Here is a 15203-nt window from a genome sequence, read left to right as displayed (position 1 = left end):
ACAAAATGTTGTAGTTGTTAAAAAACATAGTTTACAAGTAATGTGCTCGGATTGGTTATATGAGAGGCATTAGCAATGTTAAAACGTGAGCTTTGAAATAACTCAATTAGTATTGTATATTATTTGAATGTTTATGCTACTTTCACCTAAAATCGGCAACACATGAGGAAAATACCTTTGTGAGCATATGCAAGGCCATTCCCTCTCCTACCCCCCAGCGAAGCCTGCCAGCCGAGAAAGCAGAGGCCTGTGCCGCGCTGCTCCACCTCCCCCAACTCGGCTGGAGCCGCTCCAAAGATTTGTAGTTCCCTCTGCCGCACCCAAGGCCACGGCCCGCCACCTGTATTATTTACAACCCAGCAGTAAACCTCAGCCTGAAAACAAATCCAGAGGCGCCCTTTCTTAAGCCCCACGACCCACCGGCTCACCTTAGGTTAATAGCCCCTGTAAAATTAGGACATCCAATATTATGGCAACATTACAGCAACACATCCATAATGACTTCTAACAAGACATGATGACATGTACCGCCTGTCCCATGCCCCGAGACCCAACCCCACGACCTATGGTACCCGGTCAACAGGACGCTGGTAACCATGTACTGATAAATCGCCAACAAACCCCACTCTAGGTGCACTCCTCCTGTGTTGCATTAACCTGTAGAATAACCTATTGGAAGATTTACTAAAGAAGATAATATTGCAAATGGTTGAATGACTGCAGTGTGCATGGCCTAGGGCAAAGAAGTCAGGAAAAGGCATTCATCTCTGACACTGGCCACAGTGGCACAACGACACCGCCCGGATGAACCCAGCTGACCTGCCAGGCCCAGCCCAACCCACGAGGCTAACCAGTGATGTCCTCCAGCCGCGGCCAACCACATCGCAGCAGCACCTATAGCTAGTCGTCGCCACCCAATCCCAATGAACTTGTGCCCCCTATAGTATGTAGGTTCGGATGACGTTCTTTGTAAATATACACGCCTGTCTTTGCTATTGTCAGACAGAGCGCTCTCGGAGTTTGCAGAGTTCTTTGCATGCCCATTCTGATTGATAAACTCCCATTTACGCTCACCCGCACTTTGTCTTGGCCTTATTCCCATCCTGGGAGAGTCCATTATTGTCTCTCATTGCGGGGAGGATCGTGCTGGTTGGGGACGCTTGCCTTCAACTGTACATACCATACAAATGTTTAACCGCATGCTCTAACTACCATTGTTTGTACATTACCTCTACAAATGTATAACCGCAAAATGTATATATATTGTAGTTCTTTCTGTAACCTATCCTTAAGCGCCCTTTTACTCCTTGGTTTGGAGCGCTATATAAAATAAATAAACATAATTGCCTGGGTGAGAATTGTGGCGGAAGTGGAGGGCCTGCAGGGGTAAAACGACTGGTCTCGTGAGGAGGTGAGTGGGCCCCTGTGACAAGTGTGGGGGGGGGGGCAGTTGAGAGTGGGGCTTATAGCCTGTGATCCTTGCCCCTCTGAATTACTGGTCTGCGTGGACTAGAAGCTGATGAAGCAGATCCTTTGAGGTGCGCATCCGTTGGCTGGGTGAAGAGTTGGCAGGGGCATGTGAATGGGGCTTATAGCTTGCAGGCTGTGTTCCTTGCCCCACTGAATCACTTGCCTGCGTGGACTGGAGGGTGGTGAAGCAGATTCTTTTGGGCGTGCACTAAGGCTGGCTGGGTGAAGAATTTGGCAGGGGCATGGCGCCGGGCGCCCCTGGACACTCCTGCAAGCTGTCCCAACCCTGGAAATCGCCATTGCTGGTCTTGTGCTCGTTAGCTGGCTTCTGAAGGACACTGCTTCCGTATTAAGTTTGGCATTATTGAGGGCTCCAAAAGAGGGGGGGGTGCGAAGGGGAGGGGGGAGGTTTTCACATTCCACGGGCTTCTGAGGGCTGGAGTGTGTTAATTTTCCATCTGCCCTTCCTGATATGGCCCAGATCTGGTCATAAGCACAAGGGGAGCAAAATCACAGCATACTTGGCCCCTTCTACTCCTGTTACACAAAAGACGCAGACTACCAAAGCAGATGTCCATGCCTCGCAAGGGGTGGACTAAACCCCCCCCCCCTCCACCCCCAGAGTCTGCTTTATCCATGCTGCACTTTGAGGATATGTTGAAAAGTCTTAAACAAGATATCCCCCAGGAGATCAGGAGATAAAGCTAGAAATAACATCCTTTAAAGACTCTCTAGCCTGCTCCATTGCCGATTTGGACTCTCACATATCTGATGACCTAGAAAATCTGGCATGTGAGCAAACACATGGGAATGAGGAGCTTGCAGGGAGAGTCAGGAATATTGAGGAGCGGCTGGAGGAAATGGGAGCCAAACAAGTCGACTTAGAAAACCGCTCAAGAAAGAACAACATTCGACTATGTGGCATCCCAAGACACATGCTTGATCAAGACCTCCCCAACTACGTAAAGGATCTTTTCAAAACCTTGTTGTCCCTTGGAGACTCGGAGGACTTGATTCTGGACTACTTCACTCCAGCAGAGGCGGAATCTCCTCCCCGACGTTCTCTCTAGGGTTAATTTCTTTAATCAAAAGGAGGCAATAATGGCAGCGGCTAGAAAGGCAGAGCCAGTGAATTTCCAGGGATTTACAATTACTTTCTTCGAAGACCTGTCACCATACACGCTAGTGAATCACAAACACCCACAGCCTGTCTCCAGGTGAAAAATGGCCGTTACCGTTGCAAGATTCTTTTGAACTGCACAACCGGTCCTACGCTATCGGCCTGGAGGACGAAGGAAGGGAGCTGATGGCGGACCCTGATGCTGACAGCACTGATGGGGGTCACAGGGCTTCAAGGGAACGGTCGGTTAGACCCACACCAAAAGACATGAAGAGGAAGCCCAGGGGTTGGGTAGTGGAGGGGAGCTCTCAGGGTAGGGTAGCAGAGAATGTGGACTCCTCCTGATTTGGGGAAAGGGCCCTAACACAAGGTTCGAGGTTCATAGGATCCTTGGTCCTATCCACTGGATAAGGGCATCTCTCATACATTATGCTTAATTGAAGCTTGGTGACCAAGACTTTTCTGCCTCCTAGGAGACTGTGAGCGGAGTCTCAAGTGGTAGATTACTACGGTTATATGCGGAGCGTTGGGTGGAGTTGTACTCAGGATGAGATGGAGAGCGTTTGACCCGGCACCCAGATATGGATTGCGCCCACTTAGTCGCCCGAGTGCGATGTTACAATGTTATGAGAAGGCCGATGTGGCCTTTTGTTCTGCTCTTACTGTTTTCATTCTTTTTGGTGTATTTATCAATTTCACTTATTTTAAGTTAAGTTGACATGTTATTTTAGCTGCTTTTATCACAATGTCAGTCCTGGTGTTCTTTGGATGAAAGATGGGGGGCTCATTTCTGTCCTTGGGAATGCTGTGTTGTCAAGAGAGTGCTCTCTCTGAATGGTCTGCTTTGCGTGGAGACATGAGGGGAGGTATCCGATGGGGGCGAGTTCATCTCTAGGGCTACGCACAGGATTTTAAGTGAACAGAGATGGGACAGAACTTAAGCTGCCTCTACTTGAACGTGCCAGTTTCAAATTCCCCCCATAAAGTTCTATTCCATAGATTAATTACTCTTAATCCCAACCTCTTGTTTCTTCGGGAAACTCACCTCTGCCATCAGGGGAGTTTTGGCTTAATGAGAACTCGTATCCCACTAGATATTGTGCTTCTGCTGGCTTAAAGAAGCGAGGAGTGGCTAATCTGATGCGCAGAGAGGTCCCCCTGAAGGTGGAGAGGGTGTTGGGTGACAGAGATGGGAGATATATTATGCTGGTGGCTGAAATACGGGGCGGAAAATAACTTTGGTCTTGCTATATGCACCCAACTCCCACCAGGATGTGTTCTTTGCTTCGTTGTCGAAATTGTATGAACAGGCCGAGGGAGCACCCATGATAGCGGGAGATTTTAACGCTGTGGTCAGCCCATTGGTTGATAAGACTTTGCCCCCTCTGCTGCAGATAAAAAGAACTTTTTAGCGCTCACTTCTCTGCTCCGCGATAATTCGCTTATCGAGGAATGGCGGTTTTCTCATCAGGAGGAGCATGATTATACCTTTTGCTCTGCAGCACATGGGGGCTTCTCCAGATTGGACATGTTCCTCATTTCAGACAAACTGGTCCCCCAGTTAATAGGTGTAGAAATCCTCCTGCAGGCTTTATTTGATTGCGCCCCCGGTATCTTTAACAATGGCCCCTTTCTATGCTGCCCCACTCCCTACAAGAATGTGGCATATGAACGAACTCCTGTTGGGCGACGTTCAGTTCCGAGACAGTGTCTCTAAAGCCATAGTCCACTATTTCTCTGATAATGACACAGGGGAGGTAGACTATCTCACGGTATGGGATGCCAGAAAAGTGGTAATCAGGGGACACATTACCGCACAAACAGTGGCTAGGCGGGAAGCTAGGAGAGGAGACAGGTGTAGGATCAGCTGGAAAGGGAATGGTGAGAGAGGGAGGAATTGTACAAAAAGAAACGCTCCCGTAGATTGCTCAGGGACGTACGAGTGGCTCGCAAGGCCTTAGAGGCACATCATATGAGCCAGGCGGCATATGGCATTATGAGAACCAAGCAATATTACTCAAGGGGGAACAAAGCTAATCGGCTGCTAGCAGCAAAGCTGAAAAGGCAGGCAACGCAAGATCATATTGACTCCCTGAAAGATGTCAATGGGAACTATTAATTCAGAGGGAGGGAAACTGCAAATTATAGAAAATGTCTTTAGGGAACACTCTGCGTCGTTTAATACAGATCTGAAATGAGCCCAGGATTTCATACAGAAGGCACAGTTGCCTTGGGTGACCCAAGCATCCCGAGACCGTTTAGGAGGAACATATAACGCTTAAAGAAACGAAGCTCGCAATCCGTTCCCTTCCGCCAGACGGCCTTTTAAACAGATTTTATAAAACCTTTGGTACTGAATTGGCCCCTTACTTGACTACATTATTTAATAATATTTGGGTCACGGGCTCGGTGTTGAAATGAAGCTAGGGAAAGACCCTACTGAGTGTATATACTATCGTCCGATTGCTTTATTAAATACGGACGCAAAGCTAAGTAGGATTATAGCAGGAAGACTGGGTGAGATTCTCCCGTCCTTGACAGAGAGGGATCAAACAGGCTTAATCCGTAATAGCTCAGCACAAGCAATAGACCCAATTGCCCTGACCCCGAGGATCCTGGGGAGGCTAGCCATTCTATCCTTAGACGCCCATAAGGCTTTTGATAACATGTCCTGGGGGTACCCGAGACTGGTATTGGAGGGTTTTGGTCCAAATTCTCTAAATTAATATGATCACATTTTCACTTCCCTTCAACAATAGATCGGGTGAATGCTTGTTGGACCACTTTGATTACCTTAGGCAAAGGGACGAGACAGGGGTGCCACCTCTCGGTTAGTCTTTGCTTTAGCGACGGAGACCTTGGCCGAACAAATTAGACTCCACCCTGAGGTATTAGGTTTTGAATATGCGGGGCAATGTCATAAATTAGCCTTATATGCAGATGATCTGCTCTGCTTCCTAAGAGATATCAGTAAGTCCATGCCACCGTTGATGAATCTTCTCTCCCGTTTTGCTGTCTTGTCAGGATTTCAAGTGAATCCATTCAAATCCATTGGATTGGCCTTGACTGAGTCCTCCAGCGAGACAGCAATTATTCAAGCAGTTTTCCATTCCATGGAATACGAATGAGATCCCCCTACCTGGGTATAAAATTGACTGTCTTACCTGGGAATCTTCAAGGCCAATATTCCTGCCTTATTGAAGGAAGCGAAAGAATGGCTCTCACAGCATGAATCCCAGGAGATTTCTTGGTTGGGCCAGATTAGCGTGCTCAAAAGGACCTTACTCCCAGAACTTCTAGATGTCTTTCAAGCTCTCCCAGTGCGGATTCCTGAAGGAGACCTCATTGAGATGCAGAAGGCATTAAGCCACTTTGTTTGGAAAGGGAGAAAGCCTAGAATACCTCTTAACCTCCTTACCAGGGTAAACTCATCGGGAGGCCTGGGAATGCCCTCGATTCAGAGATACTATAGCGTGGCACAGGTTGCTGCTATGCTGACCTGGGCAAACCCTCTGGAGCTCCCCAAATGGCAAGATATTGAACAGGCAGTGTCCCCATTCCAGTTGGCACACCTTCCGTTCCTTCCCAAAGAGGCCCGGACCCATGGGCGGGCTCTCCCGACCACTACGACTGCCACGCTACAGAGCTGGGATAAGGCATGTACTCAAAGAGGGATCAAATCTGGCCTAGGTCCTCTCTCCCCTATCTCCCAAAATCCGGCCTTTACTCCGGGCCTGGCGAATGGTGCGTTTCAGAATTGGGAGCCCGTTGAACCAATACGCCTGAGGGATTTATATAAGGATTGGGAACCTCTGATGTTTGCCGAGTGTAGAGAGAAATTCAACTTTTTGGAGACGGACCGCTTTTGGTTCATTCAGCTGCATCACTGGTTAACAAATAGGGCCACTTGTATTGCTGCGGCCACAGATCCGATTGGGTTAGAATAATAAAAATACTAGAAGGTCAGCGGGTCCATAGAGTTTCAGCCTGTTATAAAGCTTTAGAGAATGTCCCTCCTGGAGAGAAGCTCCCTTATATGAGGGCACGGGAGGGGGAGTTGGGAATTGAGATTCCAGAAGAATCCTGGCAAAGGATATGGCTCAGAGCTCAAACGAGCTCCCGCTGTACGATTGTGAAAGAAAACGCCATTAAATTGTGTTATCTATGGTATTTACCCCCAAGCAGGCTGCATGCGAGGAATCCCAACTATCCGGACACATGCTGGCATGTTTGTGGCGAGAAAGGTGATTTGGCGCATTTGTGGTGGCAATGTTCTGTTATACAGTCCTTCTGGCTAGAGGTACGCTCTAGAATTAAAGAGATCACTGGTATTTTGCTGCCTATGAACCCATTGGTGCTAGGGGATGCCCCAGAAGACGGCTCTTTTCCGATGTCCGGTAATAGAGCAGCCTTGCTTTCTACCTCCTTATAGTGGCTCGGATCACAAGGGCCCGATTTTGGAAGTCCATAGAGGGGCCCCATATTGCCTACTGGTGGGTGAAAGTGTGGGAATTATTAGGCCTAGAAAAACTCTCAGCCATGCTGGAAGGGAAAATGCTAAGATTCACATGTATCTGGCAACCATTCCTGGACTATGTGCGGGACAAAGAACAAATGTTTTTTCAGCCAATGTTATTGAAACACTTTCTGAAGCCCTGAGGTGTGTATTGAAACCTACACCTGTATCCTGTAACTGACATTTTGAAACTTTTTTTCCTCCTTACTGATGCTTTCTTCTCAATCCCCGCCCCCTACAGGTGCTGGTCCTCGTTAATGAATTTCTTGATTTGATGCTATATATTTGGGGTAGGCAATGATTTATGACCAGTTAGAATGCAGAAATCTATGCAAGAATTCATTGTTTTTTTTACCGGCAGAGTATCTTTTATATTCGTCTTTATACGATGGCTGCGTGTTTTCAGGTTGGACTATGAACTGAGATGATTATATTGGAGGGGGCGGGTTGAGTGTTACTTAATGAATTTATAAAGCACCTTATTGGAATGTTCTGTTACTGTATGTTTTTAATCTACTGAAAATTAAATAAAATATTATAAAATACATTTTTTTAAACAAAATGGGCAAAATGTTAACGTAGCATCTGATGGTAGCTCCTGGTTCCCCCGGTAGCTCCTGCCAACAGGGTGCTACCAGGCACTCAGGGCTGGTTTTAGCTCCTGCTCATCGAATTTCAATTTCAAACCCTGTGAAGTGTGAATACATCCGCTGCCTGACTGAATATATAGTCGGGTGATGAAGGGGTCGGGGGCCCTAGAGCTAATGGTCCTGAAGGCGTGATGAGGTGGATCACCAGGTCACTGACACTTTGTCCCAATCACTTGGTAGGTGATGGTCAAATGCCTGCCAAAAGATACTACTAGCACTTTTGAGTGCATGGTGAAAAGACCAGCGACCATGCACAGGGAAACTGCACACCCTCCCCAAGGCTGACTGAGGGAAACGAAGTGTCCTGCATACTCGTCAATGATAACAACTCAGAAGCACTTGCAACATTCACCACAGGTTCCACTGCAGTCAGCAACATAGCCAAGGAATTCAAGATGGCAGAGCGGCTCTTTAAAGCCGGGGGTTCATCTTCTATACAAGTCTTGCACTAGGATACATGCTATGCTGGAGGACAGGAAGCAAATCAAATGGCACAGTCATAGAAACTCATTTTGCCTTACTACACCAAGACCAACCCCAGTGGAGGAGCATAAAAGGGATGAGACACGAAGATGAAGTGTGGGTGTTTGGAGACAGTGTTTGTGGCAGGTGTTTGGAGCAAGCTCGTAACTTATGAAGAACACTGTACAGGGAGTCCGGCAAGACATGGGGGAGGTGGTAGTTGGAAGTCATCCAGATATAGTAGGTAAAATGCAGAAAGCTTTTGAGGTGGTAGCTAGAAAAAGTAGTTAGGCATGAAAGAACACAATTAGCCCAAAGGCAAAGGCGAGACCTTGCTCTAAAAGGTGCCAACCCTGTGGCAGGAGGAACATCGAGAGCATGGAGTGGCATCGAGGAGGAACAGAATGAGAGGAGGAATAAAGAAGTTGTGGAGAGGGAACACTTACCGTCGGAAAGTCCCATAACAGATGTCAGGATTTTTTATGGTGCCATTGCGGCTGGTGACTTTGCTGTCCAAGATGGGATGATTAAGCCAATTTGTGTTCCTGCAATAAAAAGTACAATACATTTTTTTTTATTTTTAAAAATACCAGATTGTCAGTACCAATATGTGCGCACTACACTCTGTCAGTCGGCACACATCGTCCCCCGCACACAAAAGGGACTTGGGGTGCAGGGCCCAACCGGGAAATCTCCACGGTTCCCTAGCTGGTAGAGAGAGCAGTAAAAAGCACATACCTGAAAACCTGAAAACGTGACTCATAATCAGTCACAGAGAAAAAAAAAAAAAAAAAAAAAATAGAGCGAGCGAAAAAAAGAGCACCAGCTGTTGGGAGGTCCAACCTGCTGGCATTAAAATCATTCATCTACATATCTTACATAGAATACGACACAGTAGTTTTTAACTCAGTGAGCCAACTTTCGGAAACATCCAAGTAATAGCCATGTAGCTTATACTGCAGTTAGGTGACAGTGCTGACGTAGCAGCAGACTACCGCAGCTGCCATGCCAGACACGAGGGCCCCTGGCTTCTCTGCAACATATGGTGTCACATGCAGGCAAAGGCCTGGCACCCACAACAGGATGATATACATGAATTCCACTTTACATCACTTCTAGGGCAGCGGTGCAACCAATGAACTGTTGGTAATGCAGTGATTTTAATATATCAAGGGATGCATAGACTTGCTCTATAGTAGATGGCTCCCAGGGTAGCTCAGCAGGTTGACAAGACCATTGCTGAGACTGTGTTTAAGGTTGAATTTAACCAAAACAATACAAATTATGCAAACCTTGTTAATCAATAGGGCTTTTTGCAATTACTTATAAAAAAGGAAGCGCTATGAAATGTGTTTGGCCAAGGGATGGGTTGGGGTATTTCTGTCTCTGTTTGGCACCCAGTTTAATTTCCTAATAACTGCTGTCAGAACAATGGAAGCATTTGTAAACATAACATCTTTATAAACATAACCTGTGATAAAAAACAAAGAAGCAAGGGGCACACAAATTGTATTGTATTGGTGTGGTGCTCAGGAAAAAAAAGAAAAAATAAATACATTTTTTTTTAAACGCATCTCAAAGAAAACTAGTGAAGGCAAGTTTCAGCAGCGTTTGAGTTTGGAAATTACTTTTTCCCTTTGAACGTGTAAAACGCACATTTGGACAATAATGTGTCCAGCATGTAGAATGCCTGCTTTCAACAGTGACCACACCCCTCCCCGCCACGGTGATGTGCATGGCCCATTGATTCCTGTGGTGTCCCTTTCAGGACCGAAAAAACAAACGGGATGAGCCACCAGAGCCAGGAAATGCGCGAGTGACGGCTGGGTAAAGGAGCACTGCTTAGATTAGGTCACCGAGCCCCCAGCTTCCCTCTGTAAAACTGGGGGCTTGATAAAGCCTGGTCATGGGGGGGAATCAAGGGGGGGAATCAAGGGGGGGTGGAGGGACCGGTGTTGTATGATATCTGGCTACCCCACGGCAGATTGCTGGAGAACACTGGCAACGCGTGCTTCTGTCGCTGCTCGCCTCTTCTTCCCCCATGGCCAAGCAAGGTGGGGGCACAGAGGGAGAGGGGGGCGGGGAACCAGCATTGCAGTGATCTAGCCCCCCTGCTCACCTTTCCCCCAAGCGTTAAGTCTTCGTGGGTCCAAAGGGGGAAGCAGAGGGACTGACAAAGGCCTGAAACACTTGCTTCCCGGCACTCCCTCCAACTGGTGTGGCGGTCTGAGCCGAGAAGCGGCATCCCTTACCACGCAATAAGACGCTGGCATCACCAGCAGGAAGCAACAACGCAGCATGGACACATGATCCAAATTCAGGAAAGCGCATGTCCAGGCTGCATTTATTTCCCGCGCCCTCAACAGCCTGCATTGACTTGAGCATGTATTTTCTCTTTTCTCGCTGTCTTGGATCACACGCCCCACAGATTGAAGACCTCTGCCTACAGTAGGGCTATTTTTTAGGGCTAATTACTCATTGTCATCTTGCTGGCAAGACTACATAGCAGTTTGCATTTTCGCTGCATACTAGCAAAGCAACATACTAGCAAAGCAACATGCAGGCAACATGCAGTGAGACAACGCAGGTAAATCAAGGAAGTCTGAGGGAAATGAAGGAAGTCAGCCCTATACAGAAAGAAATATGGGGGTGGCAGGGGATGTCAAGAAAGACATCTTGTGGTACAGACTCTGGCCGGTACAGCTCAATGCACTGCCTGGCAGCACTGAGCGCCAAGGTTAGGCACATCTCCCTGCAATGCTCTGAACCCCTCACCTCGTAAAGGCAGTAAAGTTACAGAAATCATACCAAGGGAACTGCATGCCATCGTAGTGAGCTCATTGCTGTTTTAACAGTGAATGCCGTGTTCTGCAGATAACGGCAGCGCTGGTCATTGGGCCGGCTCTCGTTGGATCAGAGATCCGGCACCAGATGTGTATTTGGATTGCGGGATCCGGCCAGAGTCAGCCGCCGCGAACCCCAAACCCATGCTCTGCTATGGGTTACTTTGGAAAAAGAAAGCACTCGCGGCAGCACGGAGTGGGGGGGGGGGGCGGAGCAGCTCATTACTGCCATGAGCCATTGTTTTAAAGTTTGCTGATACTTTATGAAATGCCTTTTTATGGGTTAATGACTTTTATCTGTTATGTTGTCGTGACGTTTTCACGTGGGAAGTCTACGTGGTTAGGAAGAGGATTACGAGCAAGGAGCGCTACATGCTGTGCACAGGCAGCTCTGATGGCTCCACCCCCCCCTGCGTGTACACAGCAGGACTTTGATACAGGTCACAGCCGCAGGAAAAGCAAACCAACTTCCTCCGGTGACCCCGTACAGGGTGCACAGGGTCACCAGAGGAAGTTACAGTCCTCAGCTGCGACCCAGTTTATTTATGCAATGTTTGTCGGATACATGGATCCGGATTATTCATTTATGCAATATTTGTCAGATACTTGTATCCGACAAACATAGCATAAAAAAATATATGCAGGTAGCTGTCAAACATTGCACGAATAAATAAATACCCCCATTATCATTGAAACCATGCCACACGCTGCAGCCACCCAACTGCTTTCAGAGGGGAGCTGCAGGAGCTGTGCCGGGTGTGGTTCAAGTAAAAGAAAACGTTGCTTATAGTAACGTTGCTTATGGTGAACAGAAATCAGCAGGTTTTAAGAATGAGGTTGCAGGACAATCCCTCAGTTGAAACCAGGATTTCCCCACAGATTATCTGCCCTTTCACCATTACCTAGAGTAATTGCTCTTCTTAATGATTCTTTAACAGTCTGCTTAAAATAATCCTCTGTATGAGCTCAGACCACAGCGTAGACTAACATTGCTGTTAGTTTAGGTGCATAGATGGCCGTTTACGGTTTGCTCCCTTGTACAAGTGCGGGACGGACTGGGCCATAAAAATTGTCTTGGGCACCAATGAAAAAGTGGCCCATAGTTGTAAATGGCAATTCATTCCGTTTCTGACAATGTTTGAATAGTCCCCAAGAGGGAGTTTTTTTTTTAATATAAAATGGGATGCAAATTGTGCATTTTAAAGAATATTTACTCAGCAACACTGATCAAAACTATTATTCCCATAGTGAAGTAACTCATCGCCAGTGCCAGGGAAGTGGTTTAAAGTGGAATTGATATATACAGTTTGGAAAAGAAGCAGCATGAAAGAAATTGCGCCATTTTAAACTATTATTTTTTGGGACATTTCCTTGGATTGAAGGTCGACTGCCAGCTCTGCGCCCCTCCCCCAAACCCCACCTCTTTGGCCACCACCCTTCAACTCTGCCCCCACGAAATTGTTCTCATTTCCACCACTGGGTAAGGGTGAAGATGGCAGCAGCCGAAGCTGCCCTGAAATTCCCTCAGCATGTGCGGCACGGCCATAAACCACCGGGGGTGGGTAGAGCCGGGGAGGAGGATACCAGCCAAGAAGACGCACAAAGATCTGCTGTTGTTGCAACTAAAATCAAAATAGGAAAAAACAAACCCATCAGTGTTTTGTTCTCCCCTGTTCCACTATGTGGTGGCCTAAAAGATGACAGAATGCCTGTGGTGTCACCAACTACATTTATTGAGGAATTACAAATGACGGATAATCAATTCTCCATGCGTGGGGTTGAGGCAGTACTCAGTTCTGGTGTCAGGTGCCCTCTAGTTACTTCACTGAGGGCAGAGTGTGCGCAATGGTGGCACGCTGTAGGCTTCCAGGGCACCCATGATGCTTCCTATGGCATTGTCATTACGCTCCTGGAAGCTGGGTCCCTTAGTCCTTGGGAACCTATGGTCAGTAGGCTCCCCTATCAGGAGCAGCGCTGAGGCAGACTGTCTCACTCGTGCTCGGCCAATATTCTGTGGAAGTGTGGGTCCTCGCAGACGAGATCTCGCCGGCTCACGATGTCTCCACACCCTAACTTGCCGCGCTCTGAAACACCTGTTTCAGAGCGCAATATAAATAAAAATATCATTATTAAATATACCTGGCTCTAATCGGAGATGAATAATGCCCAATAAAAAATAAATACCTGCCTGTGCACAGCATGTAGCGCTCCTTGCTCGTAATCCTCTTCCTAACCACGTAGACTTCCCACGTGAAAACGTCACGACAACATAACAGATAAAAGTCATTAACCCATAAAAAGGCATTTCATAAAGTATCAGCAAACTTTAAAACAAACACACAATGCTAGCGGGTCTCGTAGGGACTTTAAATGTGTGATTGATAATGGAAACAATACCAGGCCTCCGTTTAGCCCCTCTCTCGGGGAATGCCAAATCGCCCCCCATGCAGGAGAAATAAATAACTGAACTCTTATGCTGGAAATTCGTACCCAAATGGGTCTGTCAGCATAAAACACATACCCCCATCTGCTGCATATACCGCATACTTGCCAACCCTACCGATTTAGGTAGTAGGCTACTGCTTTTTAAGCAGTCCTACTGCCTACAGATTTCAGTGACAGATCCTACTGCTTTTTACAGTGGCAAGTAATTTATGTGACTCTAAGGCAGGCTCCAGGACAAAGCATGCAATACATTAGTCTGTCTATACAGTGGACTGGTAGGTGATCACTGATTGGGCTCAGACCAATCCACTAGACTAACAGCTACTTGACTCTCTCCTGCACTCTTCCTGGGTCAACCACCAGTGAAGGCAAGTTTCAGCGTGTAATACCATCACACAGTATCTGCCTATCAGACTGAGGGGGGATATCGGTCGCCATGTCATTCAGTGCTCAACTTGCAATAAATATGTATTGCCCTGGCTGCTGCTAGAGAGCAGTGGCACACGTTGCCTACCAACTCTCAGGGATTACCTTCTGTGAAGTTAGGAAATTTAATTTGGTGTTAAGTTACCATTCAGAATTATAAATGTTTACCATTTCAACATGTTTCCATGTTGTGGTGTTTGATGGGTTGAGTATTTTAGAATGGTGCCAACAATGTAGGTTTAGTATTTTCCGCATATGTCATTGTTATAGGAATTATTATTTTTGAAACTTGAAAAATCCTACATCTTTTTGGTCACAGAATGTTGGCAAGTCCTCCAACAACCTCCCTCCCCGCACCAGCTATAAGGATAACTGTTCGCTGGTACAGTGGAAGTCCCATTGGGACGAGAGGAACGTACTGTGCCCATCCCCACTCCATAAAACACAAGTCGTACATCTGCATGAGAAAACCCCAAAACGAACTGAATCCTTCTGTACTTTAAGCAAATCTCAACCGATGCACATTACAAACCGCAAAACATACAGAAATACCCCTCCCCAATATTGCCTCACTCCTGTGATGCACGTTACATATCCCAAAAATACACTGAAATAACGAAAAAAAAAAGGAATCCGCCTGTATTTTGAGTAAATCTCACCCGTGTCACATTATAAACCACCAAAATACCCACTTCCCAATATTGCCGCTATGCATTAAAGTAACAATCAGCAAGAGAAAACTTTTAAGACTTACCAGAAATCAAATAACAATCAACGATACGAAATGTGCTTTGGAACGGAGGAATCGTTCTCGCAACGGCTCGCCTTCCAGAACGCTAACACCCACGCCACGTGATGCAGAGCATCTCACGTGATGAAGTGACGTTCAAGTCCACGTGAGACAGAACAGCCCATGTGACGAAGCGGACGTTGAAACCCACGAAATGCAGAGCAGCCCACGTGATGAAGTGGAGGGCGGGCCTTGTTATTGTTGGTTTCTCGAATGGGAACTAGACACTACCCTTTACAAAACGCTCATGTCCAGTTTCCAGGCAGCATCAGGTGAGTGCATGCGATCCAGCTCTTGTAGTGAATTTTATATGCATTTCTTTTAGCACCCATCCACTTAGACGTTCTCACCCCCTTGTTATATTGTTAAGAGGAGCCCTTTTGCAACCTCTAGGAATGCAAGTTGAAGCTGTAATTCCTTGTATTGTATCACTTGTTGAAATTAAATATTGTAAGTACGTGATTTTCTAAACATCTGGCTT

General features: G+C 46.9%; 2 protein-coding genes across 7 annotated transcripts in view; one reads left to right on the top strand and one right to left on the bottom strand.

Annotated features, from left to right (window-relative positions):
• HARBI1 (harbinger transposase derived 1) overlaps positions 1–14890 on the bottom strand; it is a 107480-nt gene extending 92590 nt beyond the window's left edge. The window contains exons 1-2 of the mRNA XM_069623219.1: positions 14687–14890; positions 8665–8763 (exon numbers count right to left, since the gene is read on the bottom strand). The gene's annotated coding sequence lies outside the window, so the exon portion shown is untranslated. The remainder of the gene's footprint in view (positions 1–8664; positions 8764–14686) is intronic.
• ATG13 (autophagy related 13) overlaps positions 14836–15203 on the top strand; it is a 1946514-nt gene continuing 1946146 nt past the window's right edge. For 2 of the 6 annotated variants that reach the window (XM_069623214.1, XM_069623211.1), the window contains exon 1: positions 14836–14994. In XM_069623214.1, coding sequence (XP_069479315.1) covers positions 14936–14994 — 59 coding nt within the window. In that variant the 5' untranslated portion in view covers positions 14836–14935. The remainder of the gene's footprint in view (positions 14995–15203) is intronic. The other 4 variants (XM_069623215.1, XM_069623210.1, XM_069623218.1 and 1 more) reach the window with 2 other exon arrangements.

The sequence above is a fragment of the Ambystoma mexicanum genome, chromosome 11 (assembly GCF_040938575.1).
Source record: "Ambystoma mexicanum isolate Mex_15411 chromosome 11, UKY_AmexF1_1, whole genome shotgun sequence".
In the NCBI taxonomy this organism is placed as follows: Eukaryota; Metazoa; Chordata; class Amphibia; order Caudata; family Ambystomatidae; genus Ambystoma; species Ambystoma mexicanum.
This window is presented reverse-complemented; position numbering and strand designations above follow the sequence as displayed.